The 23,543-nt window shown below is 39.9% G+C and overlaps 1 protein-coding gene across 1 annotated transcript in view; it reads left to right on the top strand.

Moving 5' to 3' along the window:
- LOC127640981 (abnormal spindle-like microcephaly-associated protein homolog) overlaps positions 1–23,395 on the top strand; it is a 31,809-nt gene extending 8,414 nt beyond the window's left edge. The window contains 29 exon segments of the mRNA XM_052123718.1: positions 271–718; positions 721–1,584; positions 1,587–1,659; positions 1,661–1,716; positions 1,833–1,901; positions 2,401–2,502; positions 2,589–2,735; positions 2,873–3,109; positions 3,654–3,721; positions 3,802–3,943; positions 4,024–4,154; positions 4,751–4,926; positions 5,838–5,983; positions 6,102–6,187; positions 6,693–6,905; positions 7,088–7,402; positions 7,605–7,733; positions 7,813–8,007; positions 8,634–9,208; positions 9,210–12,321; positions 12,421–12,570; positions 13,450–13,616; positions 13,716–13,875; positions 14,779–14,988; positions 16,994–17,003; positions 21,956–22,110; positions 22,229–22,405; positions 22,743–22,912; positions 23,278–23,395. Of these exon segments, the coding sequence (XP_051979678.1) occupies positions 271–718; positions 721–1,584; positions 1,587–1,659; positions 1,661–1,716; positions 1,833–1,901; positions 2,401–2,502; positions 2,589–2,735; positions 2,873–3,109; positions 3,654–3,721; positions 3,802–3,943; positions 4,024–4,154; positions 4,751–4,926; positions 5,838–5,983; positions 6,102–6,187; positions 6,693–6,905; positions 7,088–7,402; positions 7,605–7,733; positions 7,813–8,007; positions 8,634–9,208; positions 9,210–12,321; positions 12,421–12,570; positions 13,450–13,616; positions 13,716–13,875; positions 14,779–14,988; positions 16,994–17,003; positions 21,956–22,110; positions 22,229–22,405; positions 22,743–22,912; positions 23,278–23,380 (8,586 nt within the window). The 3' untranslated portion in view covers positions 23,381–23,395.
- Positions 23,396–23,543: the final 148 nt, after the last annotated feature.

The following is a 23,543-nucleotide window of genomic DNA, read 5'->3' as shown; positions in this document are numbered from 1 at the left end:
TAAGGACCTGACAGAGATCTATCTTCTAAAAATCTTAATTTGTATTCTGCTAAAGACAGATAGACATACACATCTGGGATAGCATCAGGATAAGTGAATAATTTTTTTTGGGTGAACTATTCCTTAAAGAGGCAGTAGAGACTTGTGCATACACAGGTCTGACATGGTCAGAGTGATTGTATTGTGCATTAAATTATTACTAATAAAACATCTTTTTAGCGTTGCAATCGTCCCTGCTCTCCCTTGCAAACAAATCTGTCTGTCTTTCAGAAAACCCTATGGGATTCAATTAAACCCAAGAAAGGGGTCCCAGCACCAACAAAAGAAAAAAATGTGGCTTCGATGTCAATAAAGGCAACAAACAAGACATTTCACGTGTCTTGCCAGTCGCGATACAGCAAGGATAGAACATCAAACCCGTTGTCGCCATTAAACCAGGAAAGGCCTGCCAATGGCGGAAGTATTGTCATTGCAAACACGCCATTGTCCACTCCACCGATTTCAAAGCCCGCATTTGTAACAGAGGCTTTTGATGATCTGCATTTACAAAGTAACTCTCCAGTTGTTGTTGTAGTACCAGTGGAGAGATTGCTTGATACACCAGATAAAAAGGATGTGCCGCCTTTATATAAAGAAGAGTGCAAAGTGATCACAAGGGTTTTGAATATAACGCTCTCTCCTACTAGCACTCCAGAGAGGTTTAGAAATTCATTACATTGCACTTTCAGAGTCCACTAACTGTGATTGGAAAATTTTCACAGGCTGAACGACTGGAACCAGAGAAACCATCTCTGTCTGTTAAAAATGCTCTCCATGTTATAGGATCAGATCTTGCACATGCAATAAGCCCTCCATATGCACGCTCAAGCTTTGACTTTTCCGATTCTCTTGAATCTGAAAAGTTGGATCCAGAATCAGTTGCTGAAACATCATTTAAAGCCACTGTGGACAGTTCCCCACCAGTTGAAGCTCCTCACCCAAGGTTGACCTACTGTGTTAAACCCAACAAAGCCTTAGGAATAGAATCAAATCATGACCGGTTTCCACTCAAATCATTACCTATAAGCACCTCTACAGTGACTAAGTTGAATAAAGTGGATGATGCCCTTGATCTTGAAGATTTGAAGCCCAAGAAGGTTCCAATTAATTCTACCACAGTGACCAAAAGCAAAGCAGAAGCCTCTGAGAGTCCAGCCTTGCGTAAGAAGACCAGACGCAGACTTCTAGAGAAGACCTTGGAGCTCTCAGAACCTAGTAATGCAGAATCGAACACAAGCTCTCCGGAGAGCAACTCTTCTCTACCCATCATTGGCTCTGATTCAAGTGCAGATGTGGCCCTTGAACCAAAAACTCTCCTAACTTTAATGCAGGTTACAACAGAGAAACCAACTTCATATTTATCCCCACCTTCTGAACACCTTTTGTCATTAATTTCCCCCATACGCTCTCAGCCTGAAGTTCTGCCCTCCTTTAGTCAGACTCAAAAAAACATTCTGGAGTTGGCAATTGCTAAAGCCTCTGACAAGGTGTCATCAGGTCTTTGTTTGGACCAATTTCCTGTGCATTGCAAGACATTAGCGGCAAATAAAAACGAAAAAGTCATGAATTTTTGAGAGATCACCCCGAAGACACATCAAACCTCCAAGCGAAGAAGTGCCGCAGAGAAAACATTAACTTCAAGGACTACATCTGGACAGCAGGATCGAAACCCTATAGGTAAGTACATTATACTTGTTGTGCATTTCACAAAGTGCATCAAATATGTCCTTGGATGTTTTCCATGTTGAGAATGGCCTCTACAGAAAATAAAGTTTATATACTATCCCTTCAAGCTCCGCCGAGTTCAAAAAAGTTAACAAAACCTCCACTTAAGAAATCCTTTCCAAAAACTATTCAAAATGGTAAGAAAACATTGCATTTTTACATCTTACAATTTTCAAATAGCATGTCTTAGGAGAACAGTGACTTTTGGACACTTAAAGCTAAAGTGTGTAATTTTGTTTGGGTGAAAATACTTTCTTATATCCCAGCTTAATATGCACAGACAATTATAATGAAGCCATTCATATGTAAAATTTCTTGAAAACATTAAACACTGTGTCTTTGTGCTAGATAACATTTCCTTTGTTCGTTCTGAACGACCCGCTTAAACCAGCCCCAACAATGTTACTCAACCAATGGCTTGAGTTGGGGGTGGGCCTATCTAACTGTTTGAACTACAGCAGACCAGGGACTTATTCAGAAAGCGGTTTTGAAAACATTGTTTAGTTTTGTAATTCTTTTCGGGCGTGCTAGTGTTGCAGAAATTACATACTTCAGCTTTAAGCCACAGGTCAAATTTATAAATGTAATTTACATTTGATAATGTTAAATTTTAAAGTATGTATTTTGCTGATATAGATGGTCAGTCTGTGAAGTCACTCAGTATCTCAACTCGAAAGCCTGCAAAGATAGTGGCTGTGGCACAGGCCAAACTAACCTTTATGAGGCCAACGCAGACAGGTATATTTTTATAGTTGCATTTGCATATTTTTGTGTTTAAATTCAATTTAAATGACATAATTGCTTATGTTCTATCATAAGGACAGCCATACTAAGGCATCCACTACCATTTGCCGCAAAGAACATGTTTTATGATGAACGATGGATTGAGAAGCAGGAAAAGGGCTTCTCCTGGTGGATGAATTACTTTCTCACTCCTGATGACTTCAAAGTTGCTACTGAAGTTACCAAAGGTGGACAGTTTGGTTTTAGTTTGAATATACCTGTTTGTGAACTATACCTTTTAAGTTTTTAAAATGTTAAATTTTTAGGTGCAATTCATGGAAGATGGAATTTCTGGCATCATAAAAAAAAAAGATTTCTTTTTTAGTGAGTGCCTTGTCTATAACAATGGGAGATGAGAAATTCAACATACCCAAGCCACCAACAAAGGAGGAGATGTCTTTTAGAACTTACACAGCCCGTCAACGTCTCAACCGCCTTCGGCGAGCTGCTTGCAAGCTTTTCTCTTCAGATACCATGGTAAAGGCCATCCAGAGACTGGAACTGGAGGTAGAAGCCAAGAGGCTTCTTGTGCGAAAAGACAGACATCTTTGGAAGGACATAGGTATAAGAGCTAATTTTAATTATGTTTAATAATGCTCCACAGAACTCGCATCAATGTGAATTATTTTCTTTTAGGGCAAATATACAGAAAAGTTACATTTCTGGTTTCTGTTTATCTTTTGTCCTGCGGGTGTCAATCACAATATACTTATTGATCTGAAACATTATTGGAAATGTATACTTTACTGTATAACAGTAAAAATACCTTATTTTAAAAAAAATCAGCATAAAGGCAGTACAAATATGGTGCATAAATACTTAAAATAATAATTTCTATTAATTGTATTATATAATATATTACATATTAAGATATAATAATTGTGTGTGTGTATATATATATATATATATATATATATATATATATATATATATATATATATATATATATATATATATATATATAATTTGTTATTATTATTGTAAGTGTATACTTGTATTTATATCATCATTATATATCATTATTTAATGAAATTTCTATTTCATAGGTGGTCTTACTGGTTAACCTTCCTTATTTAAATTTTTTCCCTTCTATTCTCCTTTTTCAGGTGAGCGTCAAAAAGTTCTCAACTGGCTTGTATCGTACAATCCACTTTGGCTAAGAATTGGACTTGAGGTATTTTTTTATACCTTGCATATATGGTTATTTAATGTATGAAATATGACTCGTTTGATCCAAACCATTGCTTGTTTCAGACAATCTTTGGGGAGCTGATATCACTTGAAAGCAACAGTGATGTCATGGGACTGGTGATGTTCATTCTTGGACGTCTGCTCTGGAACCCAGATATAGCTGCTGAGTTCAGACACGCTAAAGTGCCCCATTAGTACAGAGATGGTAAAATGTTATATTATTGAATTATTTTTCTTCAATTTTTTAACAGCCACCACAATCACAAAATCATTTTTCCTCATCAGGCCACGAGGAGGCGCTCTCTCGCTTCACTCTAAAGAAACTTATTCTGCTGGTCTGCTTTCTGGATAAGGCCAAAGAGTCCAGACTGATTGAACATGATCCTTGTTTGTTCTGCATGGATGCTGAGTTTAAGGTGCTGTTTTACTCTCTTATTCAGTGCATGTTTGTTATTTAAAGCATGTTGAGTAATTCTCTACAAATTGTAAGCAATAAAGGTGGCTTAAAGATTTTGGGGAACGCAAGTGAAGTAATCATCTACTTTGGGGTTTTTCTAAACTTGTGGTTCTCAACTGGTTTTGCTTCACGACCAAGATTTTACGTTGGATGACAAGTGGAGACCCAACATCAGTACCAAAAATAACTCCTATTAAATTAATGGGACATATTTTCGTTTTACTGGCGTCATTTGTTCATAGTTTTTTTAGGATGAAGGCATGTCACGCAACCTGTTCATGTTGGCATCTGCCTAATTTAGCTTCCTTCCACCAAATAACAGATGATTTTGCACTAAAATACTGTCAAGTTTGACTGGACGTATGGCCTCTAATTTTTACAGCAAAAGATATAGGTATTATTTTCTCCTCCCTTTTTAAAGTTGATAAGCATCTTTATTTTGCTATCCTATTACTCATCAGAAAAGATCTGCTACCAATTTGTGGTCACTACCCACCAGATGAGATCCACTGGTCCAAAGCACAAACAGAGGAGTAATGATTTTATTCCCTTTAGTCAAGTGAAGATCTCCTCTTGGCATTCTCACGAGACTTCCTCAGCGGTGAAGGGATTTTATCACATCACCTCAGCCACCTTGGCTTAGCAGTGTCCCATGTTCAGACTCCTTTGGATGAGTTCAACTTTGCCGTGAAGAATCTTGCTGTTGACTTGAGATGTGGCATTCGTTTGGTGTATGTTTGATTTAAGAAAAATGTTCATTGCATGTTTGTTATTCATGTGTCATAAAATATGATGGATGTTGCTGCCCAGGCCAATGTTGATATCCAGGTTGACATAGTTTAGTGACCACATCTGACTGTCAAGCTCCAAAAAAAAAACTGCATAGGATCACCAGTAAAAAAGCCATACGCCTTGTGTGCTGTATTTTAAGTGTTCTGAAACCATAGATAGTTATGTGTGCCTGTAGGATTTCATCTGAGGGTACGCACAGAAATCTGTCTAAAGTATAGCTACCCTTATTTGTAGTGGGATCCGAGAGCATGCTCCCCCAAGAGATTTATTTATTTATTTTGCAAAAAACTACACCAAAGCGTTAAAAACTTTGAGAGAAGCATTTATTAATATTCTCGAGTATGTGTAGCACTGATACAAAGTGGTCTCTTGTTACATAATAAATACACAACGCAACAACGAGAGCAGATCGCAGGTGTTTCGAGATCATTTTTAACAGTTGCAGTTCTTTTTAACTTGACTTTTATTTGAGAAACCTCTCCAAATGACTTGTGCATAGCTAGTTCTTTCAAACAGTCAACAAAATATGGGACACACTTCATGAATGCTTAAATATTCTTAGAGAAAATATTTCTCAGGTCAGTTGGAGTGCTCATGGTATGCACAGTGCAAATGGCTTTACAGCTGCAGGCACCACTGGATCATGACCAAAGACTTTTATTGTGGATTTTTTTGGAGCTTGATAGACATGGTTACTATGTTTTGTTGTTAAATGGAAAAGTAATTTCTCGAAAAATTTAAATTCTCGTTTTGTGTTCCATGGACCCAAACGACATTGTAACAATGTATTTAGTGGACTTCTCCACTAAATGTTGCTATATTATTTTATATATTTTTTTATTTTATTTAGGCGTGTCATGGAGCTCTTCACTCTAGACTGGACTTTGTCTAAAAAGCTCCGGATACCCACTGTTAGCCGCCTGCAGAAAGTGCACAATGTTGACATTGCACTGCAGGTGCTGAAAAACAAAGGTGTAGACCTTAAAGATGAGTATGGTAAGAGTTGCATCATTCACAAACACTTTTAGTTTCCTGATGGAAAAATAAATGGCTAGAATTTCAATTCTATGCATTCTGAAATTAATTTTCTCAATTTTTCCTCAATGACTTCAAGGAGCGACCACTGACTCCAGAGACATTGTGGATGGACACAGGGAAAAGACCCTGAACCTCCTTTGGAAAATCATCTTCACCTTCCAGGTATTTTGGCACCTCCATTTCTCTGGGTGGGATGAGGGGCTATGGCATGAGTTCTTTCTTTTTTTCTTTTTTTTTTTTGTGGTTGATTTATGAACACATGCAATAGTGAGACTTTGACTGTTGAATCATGTCTCAATGTTTTTAAGCATCTTGCACAATGAGTTTTGTGTTTTAAGATTTTGGTGTTTTGTGTAATAAGATCGTTTCGCTGAGTTTCCTTGATCGATTATTACCCATCTCTAGAACTGACCAGAGCTGTGTCTGCCATGCTATTCTATGGACCATAAACTCCAGTAACCACTGTTAAATTAAGCTTAAAGTGCAAAAGAGAATTATAAAGCTACATATAGGTTATTTATTTTAAGATGCAAGCTTAAGATCTGGCCATATGAGTGACTGATCCTTTTTTTCATTCTGGCATTTTCTATCTACAGATGTATTAAAACTCCCATCTATAATTGTATAAATGTTGATGCTATGTTTTGGTCTACTTCTAACTTCATAGGTAGAAGTGCTACTTGATGAGAATCAGCTCAAAGAGGAAATCAGTTTCCTCTGGAAAACCTGGAGAACAAAACAGAAGTTGGCCTCACTAATGGCTAATAGAGGTGTTGTAGTGAAGAAGATGAAGGCCAGACAAGCATTTGAATATCCCAGCCAGAAAGTAACACTGTTGCTGGACTGGGTCAATGCTGTTTGTGAGTTCTACAATTTAAAGGTGAGGCACACTAAAGGAATAGTTCACCCAAAAATGAAAATTGGACATACTGCAAGAGTGCTAGGTTTTTGCTATGCATATAGTGTAACATGCATGATGGTCTATAATTCTACTATAAACATTGTTGTAGGCATGTCAGGACCTTACAGAAAAACCTAATTTTTTGCCCCATTCTTTTACAGGCTGAGAACTTTACAGTGTCATTCTCAGATGGCCGTATCAAAGGAGCTGTCGGATGCCTTACCCACGATGCAAGCTGGTAACTTTTACATCCTAATTTTATAGGTAAAGTATTTTTTTCATTTTATCAATGTAAATATCTTACTAACTGTGTGCTTTTTGTGTTGGGTTCAGAATCCCTTTCAGTGGACTTCAGAGAGCTTTTAGAGAATGAGAGAAATAATTTTCAGTTGGTGAACACTGCTGTGTCTAATCTTGGAGGAGTTCCTGCCATGATAAATCCAGAGGATATGTCCAACACAATCCCAAATGAAAAGGTCAAGTTGTTATTATCCCGTTTCATGTGTGAGGGTTAAGATCAGAACATGCTTGTAGATAAAACTTGGAGGTTGTATGAAAATGCAAGAGCTTGTCTTGTTTAAGGTGATGTGTGTATGTTTTTGGATGTGTCTTGTGTCAGTTTAATATGCAGATTATTAATGAAAAATTAATGATAATTGGTTGCTTATTTATTTTCAGGTGGTCACATGTTACCTCTCCTTCCTTTGTGCTCGTCTCCTGGATCTCCGCAATGAAACAAGAGCAGCCCGTGCCATTCAGGGTGCATGGCGGCGATACAAGCTACAGAAAGATATTGAGCTTCTAAGGGTACTTTTGTGTACAACAATTTTAGGCTTATTAGAACTTTAAATTATTTTCTTATCTTGGATATGCTCTGTATGCACAGCAAAAGAACCTGGCTGCCAGTAAAATCCAGGCCCTTGTGCGGAAGTTCATTCTGAGAAAAAGGCTAATTCGACAGAATAAGGCAGCCATTATGATCCAGGCCTTCTGGAGAGGATACGCTGCACGAGAAAAGTTAAGAGTGCTACAACAAGAAAGACATTTTGCTCTTCAAAAGGCAGCTGCAACTGTAATTCAGGTACATGAATTGTACTACTTCATCTTGCTTATTTGTAGGAAACATTTGACAAGTTCATACAAATACTAAAATAAACCAGATATTCCAGCGACTCGGATGACAGCGTTTGATTGTTGCCTTAGTTTGCTTGGCTGTAAAGCTGTGTGCACAATGCAATGTGACAAAAGACAGCAATGCATAATTTAAAGGGTTAGTTCACCCAAAAATTTTAATTATCTCACAATTTACTCACCCTCAAGCCATACTAGGTGTGTATGACTTTCTTCTTTCAGCCAAACACAATCGGATTTATATATAAAAAAAAGCCTTCCAATCTTTATAATGGGAGTGAATGGTGCCCCAGATTTTGAAGCCCAAAAAAGCACATCCATCCATCCAAAAAAATAATCCATACAAGATAATTTTCATTTTTTGGTGAACAAACCCTTTATCAAGTAAATTTAAAGCAGTCTGTTACTTGAAAAAATAAAATAAAAATGACTGCTCTACTGTCATGCCAAAATGTAGTTAGTAGGATCACTGGTTTTGGTTACCTATTTCTCAACATTACAGAAATAACTAGAATGTATAGATACAACTCGAAGCTGATGCGATTTGTCAATTCTTTTTTTCTTGGCCTAAAACAGAAAACATACAAAGCTTGGAGGATTCAAACTGTCCTGAAGGAAAACCATGCTGCTTCTCTGATCCAAGGGGCTTTTCGAAAGTGGCATGCAAACAGAGTGATGGAAAGAAACACTGCAGCCTTGCAGATTCAATCATGGTACAGAATGCAGAGTTGTGTAAAACAGTACCTGGAAATGAAAAGCAATGCTATCTGTATTCAAGCATGGTTCAGAGGTCATATTCAAAGATGCAATTTTGAGACTTTAAAAAAAAGGCATAATGCTTCAGTCATAATTCAGAGTGCATTTAGGGCCTACCTTGTGAGGCAACAGATATCTAAAATGAAGCAAAGTGCTGTCTTTATTCAGAGGTGGTTTCAAGCCTGCATGCTTAGGAAAGCAGAGCAGAAGAGGTATCTGGAGCTTAAATCTGCAGTTATCACTCTGCAAGCAACTCTCCGTGGATGGAAGGTCCGCAGAACAGTGGCTCAACGCCAGCAAGCTGCACTTCTGATTCAAACTGCTTTCAGGAGGCTTATGGCTCAAAGGCACTTTATGTCTTTGAAAAGATTGGCCATCATTCTACAACAGAGATACAGTACTTGGAGACAAGGTAAGACAGGAGTGTAAGTCTCTTAAATTCGCTTCAGTGACAGTCCAAGCAATGTGGCGAGGACGAGCTGAGAAGAGGAAGATTGGTCAACTTCACACATGTGCCAAGATCATTCAGTCACACTATCGTAGATATGCGGCTCAGACTCAGTTTTTGGAAATGAAACGGTTTGCCTTAGTCATTCAAAGACAATACAGAGCTCTCAAAGAGGGACAGAAAATGTACACAGAATACACTGAAATTAAAAAAGCGGCCATTGTGCTTCAGAGTGCTTATCGTGGCAAGAGAGTAAGGCAATACCTGCAGAAGAAGAACAAAGCAGCAACTTTGATTCAGTCAGCGGTGAGGGCATATAGTTGCCGGCAGAGGTTCTTGGCTCAAATACAGGCAGCTATTGTCATTCAACGAACCTATCAGGCTTTTGCGCTTGGACGATGTCAGAGAGACCATTTTATGCACTTGAGGCAGGCCACTGTAACGCTCCAGGCCATATACCGTGGCTCCAAAGTGAGACTAAATTTAAGACGTGAGCATCAAGCTGCTACTATCATTCAAGCTCATTTCCGAATGCATAAACTACGCATTGCATTTCTTGCTGAAAAGTTTGCTGCTATCGTTATACAGCAACGATACAGAGCTTACAGAATTGGAAAATGCACACAAGCTACATTCTTGCAGATGAAAAATGCTGCTGTAGTAATTCAGTCAGCGTTTAGAGGAATGAAAGTTCGCAATCATTTGCAAAAATCACACCAAGCTGCAACAATGATTCAGGCTCATTTCCGAGGGCATTCCCAACTCAAAAAGTACCAAAGACAACAGATGGCTGCATCAATTTTTCAACAGCGATTCAGGGCTATCATGACTAAAAATGCTGTCATGAAGCAATATGCAGCTTTAAAAAAATCTGCACTTTGTATCCAGTCAGCTTTCCATGGAATGATGGTTAGGAAGCAGATTGCAGAAAATCACAAATCTGCCTTAATAATCCAGAAGACATACAGAGCGTACAAGCAACGCCAGAATTACCTTTCTCTCAGAAGTGCCACCATCCATATTCAGCAGCAATACAGAGCAATTTTAAGTGCAAGGCAACAACGTAAAAGCTTTTGCTGCTTGCGAGCAGCTGCCATCACCTTGCAGTCTGTGTACCGAGGGATAAATGTAAGGAAAGGGATCAATAAAAGACATGAAGCAGCCACTGTGATTCAGGCCTGGTACCGAATGTACAGAACTAGAGTGCCATTTAAAGCCAAGAGACTTGCTGCAGTGGTCATACAGAGACAATACAAGTACCATCTACTGAGAAGAGAGGCAAGGGAGAATTTTTTACAGCTGTGGAGTAGCGCAATAGTAATTCAGGCTATGTACAAAGCAAACCGGACACGGCGTGAAATTGCTAGAATGCATTTTGCTGCCACAGTCATTCAAAGGCAGTACTTTGCCTACAAAGAAAGAAAGCACTTTTTGTCTATCCGAGCAGCTGTTGAATTCTGTCAGCAGCGCTATCGATCCAATTTGGCAGCAAAAAAAAATCTGAGAGATTATGTTGCTAAACGCCACGCTATTGTTTCAATCCAGGCAGCTTTCAGAGGAATGAAGGTCCGCCAACAGGTCCGCGTAGAGCATGAGGCTGCAACAATCATTCAGTCCCATGTGAGAAAGCACATTCTCAAGTTGCGCTTCAAGAGACTTCGGTGGGCAGTTTCTGCTGTTCAACAGCGTTTCAGAGTTAAAAAAATTATGAAGCAAGATATGGCAGCATTAAAAGGAAAGAAGAATGCTGCTGTGGTTCTACAAGCAGCATATCGTGGCATGAAGTCCCGACAGACTTTGAAACAAATGCATTATTGTGCCAGCGCCATTCAGAGAACGTTCAAGGCTTATAGTGCTCGTAGACGATATTTAGCCCTAAAATGTGCCGCCACTGTTATTCAGCAAAGATATCGTTTCAGAAATGCTGCCAAACAGCAAAGAAAACACTTTCTTAAAATGTGCCAAAGTGCACTTGTTCTGCAAGCATGCTACAGAGGTCATAAAGTTAGGAGGACTATATTACTACAGCATCAGGCAGCTGTCTTGATTCAATCTTATTTTAGATGCCACAAAGAGATGGTAAAGTTCCAGACCATGAGATTGTCCGCAATCATTATCCAGAGCCATTACAGGTCATATACCCAGGCAAGAGCAGATCGGGAGAACTATCTACTTTTGAGAAAGTCTACCTTAGTCATTCAGGCAGCTTTTAGAGGACTCTATGCCAGGAGACAATTAGATGAAATGCACAAAGCTTCCATCATCATACAGGCTGCATTCCAGATGCATAAGAAAAGGTTGGTATTCAAGAGACAATGCTGGGCGGCCAGGATTCTCCAGCAGAGGTTCAGAGCTTTGAAACTCAGAGACAAGCAAGTGCAGAGATTCCAACGTGTGAGGAATGCTGCAATATGCCTTCAGAAGTCTTTCAGAGGGAAGAAGGGAAGAGAATTTACCAGACGAACCAAAGCCACAAGAATCATCCAGGCCTACCTAAGGATGTCTGTCCAAAGACAGCATTTCCTGAAAGAAAAGGCTGCAGCAATTGTTATTCAGTCTGCTTACAGAGGCTATTGCACCAGAGTTGCGCATGCTAAGATGCAAGAAAGTGCAACACTTATCCAGAATTGGTATAGATCCTGTAAACTCATCTTGAAAGAACGGAATGGATTCGTAGGTCTTCGGCAAGCAACGCTTACATTGCAGTCTGCCTTGCGTGGAATGCTGGCGAGGTGGCTTGCAAAACGGAGGCAAGCTGCAATCAAGATCCAGTCTGTGTTGCACATGCACGTACACCGCAAGTGCTATATGATGCTCTCCTCAAGTGTTGTGAAGTTGCAAGCGCATTACAGAATGTTTGTGGCCCAGAGAAGATACCACAGATGTAAGTCTGCAGCTGCTACTCTACAGAAGCATTACAGAGCACATAGGGCAAAATTAGAGCAGAGAAGGCGTTACTGTAAGACAATCCAATGCATCAAGATCCTTCAGGCCAGAGTGCGTGGAAGCATTGAGTACAGAAGATTTCAAAGATTAAGGGCAAGCACCATCATTATTCAGGTAATCACCATGAAGTTGTATTTTGTCTAAAGTCTGGAAATTCTACAGAAGTTCTACTTTCTATAGGTTTTACTGGCTAGCTCTCTTTCCCTCAAATAGGCACATTATCGAGGAATGATTGAGAGATACAAGTTTCAGAAACTCAAGGAAGCTGTTTGCGTTATACAGAAGCATTACAGGGCTTTCCGAATCTGTCAGAGAGAGCGTGCACAGTTCCTTCAGCTGCGAAGTTCTGCTGTTGTGATACAAGTAAGGCCACCTCTTTTCAGTTATCTGTATATTTGGACCCACTTAACTTCTATGTACTTAAGCATTTGATAGAATATATTTATTATGTACATACTTGTTAACGTAACCCTACCCCAACCTTTACCCTAAACCCGATCTTTAACCCTACCCTTATTCCTAAACCTACCCATACCTTTAAGGGATAGTTTGACCAAAAGTGAAAATTCTCTCATCATTTACTCCCAAAAGTGTATGACTTTCTTTCTTCAGCAGAACACAAAGATTTTTAGAAGATTATCTCAGCTCTGTTCGTAGGTCAATGCAATTGGATGGTAATCAGCACTTTAAAGCACTAAAAAGCACAGACAGTCATAGTAAAAGTAATTCATATGACTCCAACGGTTAAATTAATGTCTTCTAAAGGGATGTGATCATTTTGGGTGAAAAACAGCTCAATATTTAAGTCCTTTTCACTTTAATTGTTTGCTTTCTGTCACTCTCCAATGCACAATCATGAGGACCTAGTTCACGCAGCCTCTCGTATGACATAAGCACATTAGCTTGTCCAAATTAAAGAGGAACCAAAACCATCACATCAGTTCTCACATAAACATGGCAATGTTATAATGATTGTGAAAAATATTTCACAATATAAAAAAGTGAGCTATTGAGAAAACGTGTTGTTTTCAAAAACACAGTTAGTCAAGTCCTTTAAGCCCACTTTCAACATTGAAGTGGAAAAACCCCCACAGTGAAACCCCACAACGTGTTAACTTTATCAGCCCTAAAATAAATTGTATTATACATAGTATTTTTACGTAAAAAATGCAGCCCCAGATCTATTCTTCAGTTTAATTGTGTATTTAACATCCCATGTTTGTTTTGTCTGGTTAACCTTAGACAGCATTTCGTGCTTATCAAGAAAGACAACATGCTTTGCAAACACAAGCTGCGTGGACAATTCAGGCCTGGTTCAGAGTACACCAAGCTAGGCAAAACTACATCTTAAAACTGGCTGCTATTGCAACCATTAGACGATGTATTCAAACAAGATGCCAACGTTCAAAGTAACAGAAAAGATATCTTTGCAATCAATGCCAATTGCAAACAAAACTTAAGAGAAGGAAATCATAATCACAATATACAAATTTGTCTTCCTATTCAAGATATCAAGCAGTCCAGCACAGTGTTCAGATCATTCAACAAAGATGGAGGGAAACTCTGATTGCCAGAAAACAGCAAGCTGACTTCCTGAGGTTAAGAATGTCTGTTATATGTATCCAGGCATTATGGAGAGGTGCAAGTGTTAGAGATTCAATTCAAAAGGTATTTTTCTTCTTTGTGGTTATAAACTTTTATCATGCTGGAATTAGCTAAATATTTCTACCTGTATTTCTGCCCTTTAAGCTAAAGTATGTATGTGCCACTAGCGTCACTTTAGTCTCATACAGCCTCTTTTTCATTCATGTAAAATAAAATGGCATCTACCCTGACTAAGGTCAACTGTGGTGTCTGTATATTATGCTGAGAAAGTATTTTAACATAGGATAAAATTGCACATGTCAGCTTAAAATTGGAGGCAGAGCAACTGTACTTTGTGCTCAGAAATGTCCCACAATTTCTCTCTCTCTGTCTGAATACCTTCTATTAAGGAAATGTTGCATGGCTTGTGCAGTGATGCTCAGTAAATACTCACTATCTAAAGTCTATAACTAAAGTTTGCTGAGCCACATGCTGTTTTAACATGCATAACACTTTTGTAGATAAAACTAATCAAAAGTTTTCAAAGTCCATTAGTTCATTCTAGGGGATGTTGTCTGTTGCTTGATAATGTCTGTTTATTTATTAAGATAAGTTTTTTGTTTTTGATGCCATGTATTTTTTTTGGTCTGCTAACCACAGGGTCTGGAAATTAATAAAATTTAATAAAGACATGGAAATGTATTGAATAATTTTTTTGACACATTTGTATCTAATTTAAATAAATAAATGACTCTGAAGTGAAATTACTATTAAATAATTTAAAGAAATCACAGATTATTCGAAGTCTTGTAAATTAATTTGTCGAAAGGTGTGGGAAACCTGTAACCAGTCCCTGACCAAGTTTTAAAACAATTAGTTAATTTGCCCCAATATTTGTACACTTTAGCATTAAAATATGATTTTTTTTACAACTTTGCTTTTTGAGACCACCACTCTAAGCCTACAGTCTACATCTATTTTTTATAGCAAATAAAAGCTGCTGTGAAGATACAATCAGCTTTCAGAGGTTGCACCGTAAGGCGACAGTATAAACGGCAGAGAGCCTCCGCTATAATTCTACAGCAGCATTTCCGAGCCTTGCAGCTAGCCAGAGTCGAGAAAGAGAATCTAAGACGACGACACAATGCTGCAGTTTGTCTACAGGCTTTAAGTCGTGGTTGGCTCACAAGACAATGGGTAAATTGCAATTTTTTTTTTATATGAACAAAGTTACAGTTTTAAAGTAGCCTACAGAGTTTTACATTTAAAAGAGGATACAAATTTAAACCATATTACTGTTCCCAGGTTCAAAAAATTACTTTATTCCAACAGTTCCAGTTACTGATAAATTTAGAAAATGTACTGGCCATTTTGTTCCCCTTCTGTAATTCACTTTGTGTCGATGTAGTGACACTGGGGTCGCTCTTGGGAGCCCAATCCACCTTTAGATCTTTGAGAATAGGGCACTGAGAAATTGGCTAGTTGAATTTGCATGCCACTCCCCCCGACATACGGGTATGAAAGGGAGCTCGGAATGCAGATTCATTCAGACTTTTTCTTTGGAGCCGTGCGGTCGTATTACAACAAGCTGAATACCACTGCCATTTCCATTCACCACAGACTCTTCTAGAGCTTTTGCTGTTAGATATACGATGCATTCCAGCGATTCTCTCTGCACTCTGCTGCAGACTACACGCCTGGGCGCTTCGACAGTGCTTTAAAGAGCTTTTTCTCTAAAAGAGTGTGTTTTCTCTATTAGTGCAGTCGTTACCTCTCCGCCTCTGACGGTCACGATCACTGCCTCATGTGCCTGGGCAATAAGCACGTTGAGGGAAGCGTTCGTGGATGGTTCATGTTCTCACTGCGAGAGCATGACCATGGCAATGTTGCAGTCGCGGCTTTCCTTCTTTAGAGTGAAAGCCACTTCGGCTGTCCCCCTCACAGGCCTTGCCTCACCACCAGCTTGTGAGCCGGATGAGATGTCGATCGCTGCATCGGAGAGTGCCTTGGTGATGTCAGACGCTGAGGACTCAACTGGGCTGCCGCTTTCGGGTGTGGAGCTGACCGCCATGCTTTCCCTGGCTGCCGCGAGTGTTGGGCTGGACTGGAACATTCCACCCACCCCTCAACAGTCGTGGCTTGACGACTGATTCCACACCAGTTCCACTTGACGACTGTGGCCACACCCCCTTAATCCCATTCTTCCCTGAAGTGCATGACGAGCTGACGCGATCGTGGAGAGCACCTTTTACTCTAATCCTTCGGCTCGTCCACTCTCACTACCCTCGATAGGGGATGGACGAGGGTTATGCCGCGATACCCCAGGTGGACAAAGCGATCGCCATACACCTGTGCCTACTGAGCGCTACCACCTGGCGGAGTCACCCGGCACTCCCCTCCTGAGCCTGTAGGGTGACTGCGTCACTGACGTCAAAAGCCTTCAGCGCTGCTGGGAAGGCCGCTTCCGCCCTACACGCCATGGCTCTTCTCCAGGTCCATCAGGCCAAGGCTTTGAAAGAGCTACACGAAGGTAGTTCTGATCCCGGAGTGCTACAAGAACTGCGCTCGTCAACCGACCTCGGCCTCCGAGAGACTAAGGTCACAGCGCGCGCACTCAGGCAGACGATGTCCACGCTTGTGGTCCAGGAGCGCCACCTGTGGCTGAACAAGGGTCACAGCGCCAGTGCTCACGGTCTCCGCCCCTCCGGCCACCACACAACCCGGGCGCCTGCAGTTCGAGCATCACGATCGCGCACCCCCGCCTTCGACTGCCTCACTGCACCACACAAACTACACCCCTGGCCAGCCGCTGGTGACGAGTCTTGAGGACGGCCCCAGAAGCCCTCCTCCTCAGTCGCCTGTCAGACGCGTGGAGGGAGGTAAGTGCTTCGAGGGTCTCCTCAGCCCGGCTGCCTCAGGTTGGAGCCCCGCTCCCTGATGCAGCTGCCCCTGCTGCAAGCCCGACCCCCAGGAACGTCTGCCTATACCTTCCGACTCATAGCGCTAGCATACCAGGTCCAGTCCGTGCCTGCCTCCTTGCAGGTTTGAGCACAATCCTCGAGATGTGTGGCATCTTCGTGGGCACTGGCCAGTGGCACCTCTCTTGCAGACATCTGTAGGGCAGCGGGCTGGGCAACACCCAATACCTTCACCTGATTTTACTCTCTCTGGGTTGAGCCGGTCTCGTCCTGTGTTCTTTCAGGTACGAGCAGGTAAGTTTCATTACACGGACAGCTGGCCGGGTGTATCGCTTGTGCATAGTGCCTTTCCCCTCCAGGTAGGTGAAGCCATGTGCTCTTTCTCCCATGCGTGATCATAACCTGTGAAGCCCCTTCTGCCCGATTGCTGTGCTTGTAGAAAACCCCTCCCCATGAAGTGTCGGACCTACCACTGCACCTCTCCCATATGTGGCCCTTGGTAGGGTGTGGCCTCTGCGGGGTCTTTTCCCCCTGAAAGAATAGGAACAGAAAAGAACGCCTTCTCCACACATTTTATGAGCATTAAGGTCCCCAGCTTAATCTTATTTCTAAGTGGAGAGAAAGACTTAAAGAGAAAAGGCCCCGTTTGGCGGCCTACTCCCATACTGGATGGAGGGTTTTGGGGAATCACACAATGTTTTGGGGCATCTGGGGAGACTCCTTGCAGCCAGAATGCATCTGTTCTTACGCTCGTAGTAGCTTGCCTTCACCTGCATCGGCAGTTCACGTGACCGTTCAGTCTTTGTGGTGTTTCGGTTAGGGACACTTAGTGTCACTATATCGTCACAACGTCAAAGTGAGTGACAGAAGGGGAACGTCTCGGTTACTGTCGTAACCTCCATTCCTTGGTGAAGGCAACGAGACATGTGTTCCTCTTGTCACAGGCTTAACTGCACCACTGTAATGTCCGGGACCTTGTCTCGGCTCCTCAGTGCAAAACCTGAATGAATACACATTCCAAGCTCCCTTTTATACCCGTATGTCGGGGGAGTGGCATGCAATTTCAACTCGCCAATTTCTCATTGGCCTTTTCTCAAAGATCTGGAGGTGGATCAGGCTACCAATAGCGACCCCTAGTGTCACTACATCGACACATCGTCTCATTCCCTCCATCAGGGAACAGAGGTTATGACGATGCAGACAAAGCCCAAGAATGCCTCCTGTGTGAACTCTGATTAAAAACTCTATTTTTAAGATGGATGGACCCTTTTCACACTTCCACGTTCATGAAGTTATAGTTGGGTAAACTGAACTTTGGCCGTTGCCGAGGTATAAGAGTTTTCACAGTCCTTAAAAGTTTTGCCTGCATTTATGTTTGGAGACTTTGAACACATCGTCCATCAATGGTTAAATCTAAACTCAATTACAAGTTTTTTGAGGGTAATCTGTGCAAATATGAAGACAAATCGATAAACATAAATTATAATTTAGAGGTCATCAGGTAGAAAAGAGGGTAGAGTATAAAAAATTTGAGATTTGTGAATTATATTCACCCTTTGCTAAATTGAAAGTTCCACAACTACACATTATATGATGTTTTAACTTGTGAATTGAAATGTTTTTTGAAAATGTACAGTAAGTTTAAAATCAAATGATTGCAACACGCTCCAAAAAGTTGAGATGGGCAATTTGAGACTAATAAAAATTTGACACGTTAAAATAACAAGATGATGTGAAACCGGAGACATTAAACAGGTGAGGCAATCGTGTCATAGTATAAGGAGCCTCTAAAAACAGCCTAGTCCTTCAAGAGCATGGATCATTCAAGACTTGTCAATTTGCCAACAGATACTTCAGCAAATAATCCAGCTCATTGAGATAGGGCTGGTATAGATCAAAGAATTTTGATACCGATACCGGTTCCTAAACGATACTTTTTTCGATACCAATTTTATGAAATCCGTTTTAACAAGATTACAAACATTACCTGGTTTTATTTTTTCAGTTTGTTGACTTTTTTTACAGACTCATCTCCTGAACCTTCTGGTCACCTCATGCCAGGGTTGGCAGGGGCAGAGGGGTTGGCAGAGGCAGAGGCTATAACATTAATGTGAAGAGGGGAAAAAAACAACAAGAAAGCTAAACTGTTAATTCAGCCAACCCTAAGGATAAGTACTGTTTAACAAGAACTAGTTTAATGTGAGTTAAACTTGATCAGTTACTGTCAACTTTAAAGCAGTTTTAGCATTGATTTAGCTAGCTATTTATAGCCATACATCCAAACAATATCTAACGTAACGTAGGTCTCAGTTTATAGGACTATGTCACCACGCACAGAAACGTTAATTTAACAAGTACACAAGCATGCACCACTACAAGTTAGCCGATTTTGTTTGTTGGTTTGTTTGCTATACGTTAACCTACCTGTCGGAGTCCCAGTCATAGTGCCACTGCATTCATCAGTAGTTTGAGGAGGACTCGTGGTGGGCATGTTGAAGGAACTCTTTGGCAGGACGCTGAGAGGATGACTGCACCGGCTCGGTCTTCTTGCAGTCGAAGACGGAGCAACTTTCTGCTCTTAACTTTATTCCGTGCACTGTCAAGTGCTTCATCAGATTTGTCGTGCAGTCTTGGCAGCAATTATCTTGTCGCAAATATTGCATCGCACGCTGTTGGCATTGAGCCTGGTGAAATGTAGCCACACATTTGATCTTTTCCACATCTTTTACATCCATGGGTGTTGGGAGCATACACACTACAGCCTCACGTGTGAGCCGCGTCTCTGGGCGTAACTGGTGTAAACTCGTGTTTTTCCTTGATGCCTAACCACAGCCAATCACCGGCACTTTTAGATGTGGGCATATCTAGCATGCTACATGCTTATCACTGACGTTGATTAGATTAACCCCTTACGTATTGAGATTTGGTACCGAACGACAAGACATTTTTCGATACTCGATTGTTTAGAGGCAATTCGGTCTGTGCCTAAAATGTATTGAACTCGATACCCAGCCCTTTGAGAAAAATGTTCCCCTAAGACAAATTTTAAGGATTTTGGGCTTTTCACCCTCTACAGTGCACAATATAGTTAAAAGATTCAAGGAATATGGTCGAATTTTGGTGCATAAAGGGCAAGACGAAAACCACGTCTGAATGTGTGTGATCTCTGACGCCATCATGAGTCATCATTCATCTGTAATGGATATCATGAACATGCGCTTGGGATAACTTTAGTAAACCTTTGTTAGTCAACACCACTCGGCGCTGCACCCACAGATGCAAGTTAATACTTTACTATGCAAAGCAGAAGCTCTACATCAACACTGTCCAGAAGCGCTGCCGACTTCTCTGGGCTTGGTCTCATCTCAGATGGAAAGTAGAACAATGGAACCGTGTTTTTTGGTCTGATGAGTCCACATTTCAAAACGTTTTTGAAAAACACAGCCATTGTGTTCTCCGGGCCAAAGAGTAAAAGGGCCATCCAAGCTGTTATCAGGTCCAAAAGCCTGTGTATGTATGGGCCATGCCAGTGCATATGGCAAGGGTAACTCGCACATCTGTGAGAACACCATGAATGCAGACAGATATGTACAAATTTTGAAGCAACAAATTCCTGCATTTTCCAGCAGGACAACTTCAAACCACACACTGCCTGGATTTCAAGTGCATGGCTGTGTAAGCAGAGCATGTGGGTGCTAGATTGGCCTGTCTGCAGTCCTGACCATCTCCAATTGAGAAGCACACCATATGGCAGCAAAGACCCCATTCAATTGTGCAGCTGAAGATCTGCAGAATGGATGAATGGGGGAAAATTCCACTTTCTAAACTTAACAAACTTCTCCAAAACTTCTTCAACGTTTCAGTGCCTAAATGTTTATTAAGTGTTATTAGAAGAAATAGTGATGTTTCACAGTGGTTAACACTCGACTGTCACAACTTTTTTTGGACCATATAGCAATCATCTGATTTGAAATGACAGTACAAAAGGTATTCACAAGGTAAAACATCATATAATGTTTAGTTGTGGTGCTTTCAATATAGCAAAGGGTGAATATAATTTATAAATCACTCCTTTTTGTTTTTATTAGTATTTTTCATAATGTCCCAACTACTACTACTGCTAATAATAATAATTATTATTATTATGAATGTTATTATAATTCTAAAAATTATTAGTATTGGTCATAGTACTAGTAGTTGTATTCAATAAAAATACAAATAAAATTGTTATTGATACTATTATTAGTAGTAGTTGAAGTAAAAAAACACTAAATAATAATTATAATATAAACATATTATTATTGATGCTGATGATAGAAATAATAATACAAATATGTGTTGGAGTTATTAAAAAGCGTGATGCAAAAATGCTACATATATATTTTAAGTAACTTCAACTTATGGCCATTTTATGTCAGCATAACTAGACAACCTTTGTAAGATATATTCAAATATATCCGATTATTCAACTTTATTTACTTTTAAAGGTATGTAACATGAATAAAACTGAAGTACTAATATTATGCTGTTTAAAATTAGCAATGATATTATTGTTTCGATGTAATTGGCCCAAAAGAAAATAATGACTGATCATTCAACAAACGTGATTCCCTATAGAAGTGCAGATAATTATAAAATTATTTATTATAAAAATATATAAAGCTGGATTTCAGCTACTCACATTCATATGGGAAAAGAGAAATGACATGGATTGAACAGGATCCAACTCCACCAAATCACCCTAATGGTGACTTGACGCCAAACAACTAATTATAGTAAAATAACACCAACGATACCAAAAAGAGCTAAAATCTCAATTAAATCTTAACAATTAAATGTCTCAATAACTTTCATTTCACTAAACAAACGTGCTTAATGGGTATTCCCCACAACCTCCGTTCTGACTTAATCGTATTGAGTTAGGCGTCCTTAAAATCTTTATTTTACAGTAATGGATTTTTAAGCCTAAGATGTTCAAGGAACTCACAATTATTAATTTACTTAATCACTCTTCTCCTTAAAATTCATATTTTGTGTTGTAGACATTAATGCAAATTAAGTAAAGCTTAAAATGTTCCAAATGCTTGATGTACGTTTATGAGTAAAACCGATTTATTTTCATACGTAATGGTTGTTGAGCCAACAATTATTTTTTCCAGTGTTCAGTGTACATTTTTAAAAGTAATAAGAATATAATTAGAATGGCTTAAAAAGCTTATTGATGTCGTCTTTTGTCATGGTTAAAGAAACAGCCACCAGACTTTCACCAGAATGCTGTGAACGTCTTGTTGAAAGTGGAGCCACACGCACCATCTTCACTTTGATTAGGAGCTGCAACCGTAGTGTGCCTTCAATGGAGATCATCACCTTATCCATCCAAGTCCTTCTCAACTTGTCAAAAGTATTTTGTTTTACAATATACAGCCATATACATTGATATTAGGGGCTCATGTCCTTTAATTTTGGATTTATCATTGCAAGGTTTACAAACCTCTGCTCTGTTTATGTTGCTCTTGCAGTACAACAGAACCATTGATGCCGTCTATGATGTTGACGGCTCTGTAGAAACTCTACTGGATCTCCTGCAGATCTACAGGGAAAAGCCTGGTGATAAGGTTGCAGATAAAGGGGGCTGCATCTTTACCAAGGCTTGTTTTCTCTTGGTTCTGTTGGTCCAGGATGAAAGGAGAGCAATGGTGGGTGTTTTCTTAAAGCAATAGTTATAACAATTCTGTCATTGGGCACTTTTCTGTACATTTTTGAAAATCTGTTCTGTTAAGATGTCATTTTTGAACAGGACCCTTTTTTGAAATGCTGGCTAATCAGCTCTGGCTATTTGCTTTGGAGAACAACAGTCGTAATTTTTGAAGAGTCATTACTCTGCTTGTTGTATGACCATAACAAATAAAAATCCATCGAAGTGGTCCATAAGACTCTTGTGCTATATGTCAAGTCGTCTGAAGCTATACACTAGATTTGTGTAAGAAACAGACTGAAATTGTTATGACTATGAAGTTGTTATTTGTTGTGTAGGAGGTGCGAAAACAGCCCAAGACTTCATATCGCATTCACAGCATTTACCGGCTCACGCTTCGAAAATGCAAGATGGACGCAGAGAGGACCAAGGTCAAGCAGAAAATGAATGCATCTCTCAATGGGAGTTTCCTTCAAGCCACCCCTCGCAAATCAAAACCAATGGCCAGGTAAGGATTTATCTCTTCTAATGTGCTTCATAGATTGTAACTCTCATAGATTGTAACAAACGCTCCTGATGTGAAAGTCACACGAAACAGTTTCTTACACCAATTAAACGTAATAAATACTATGATTGTCACATGCAACTCTCACAAGACTTATTTACATTAGGAGTTTCTGTATGGGAATATTTGTGTTCTTAATCTTGTATTCTTAATTGTATTGTTTTCATAAGTAGCTCTTAGTATATTTTGTACCTTATGTGTGTTCTCCTGATTGTTTTTCCCCTCATTAAGTCCAATGTTGCCATAGTTTGTGGTCTGTGAAATACCCTGTTCCCCCCCAAACATATAAACCATCTGATTTCCTTTAGGTTTGCTCCAGACTGGGTTCTACGGCGTGACAAAATGAAGGACATTGTCGACCCTCTTCGTGCTATTCAGATGCTTGCAAATGCTCTTGCTCTGGTGCCTTGAAAATATTTGCAGCAAGAAAAATTATGAACCTGTGTGCTGCCAAAGAGTAGCTCTAAATTCTGTGTACCCTGTTTGCCATGTACATATTTTACAATTTTGTAATGTGTATATAATTTTAGCCCCTTGTTTTATGATTTGTTTTATTGTTGAATTTTGTTTAGAT

The sequence above is a fragment of the Xyrauchen texanus genome, chromosome 50 (genome assembly GCF_025860055.1).
Source record: "Xyrauchen texanus isolate HMW12.3.18 chromosome 50, RBS_HiC_50CHRs, whole genome shotgun sequence".
Taxonomy (NCBI): domain Eukaryota; kingdom Metazoa; phylum Chordata; class Actinopteri; order Cypriniformes; family Catostomidae; genus Xyrauchen; species Xyrauchen texanus.
This window is presented reverse-complemented; position numbering and strand designations above follow the sequence as displayed.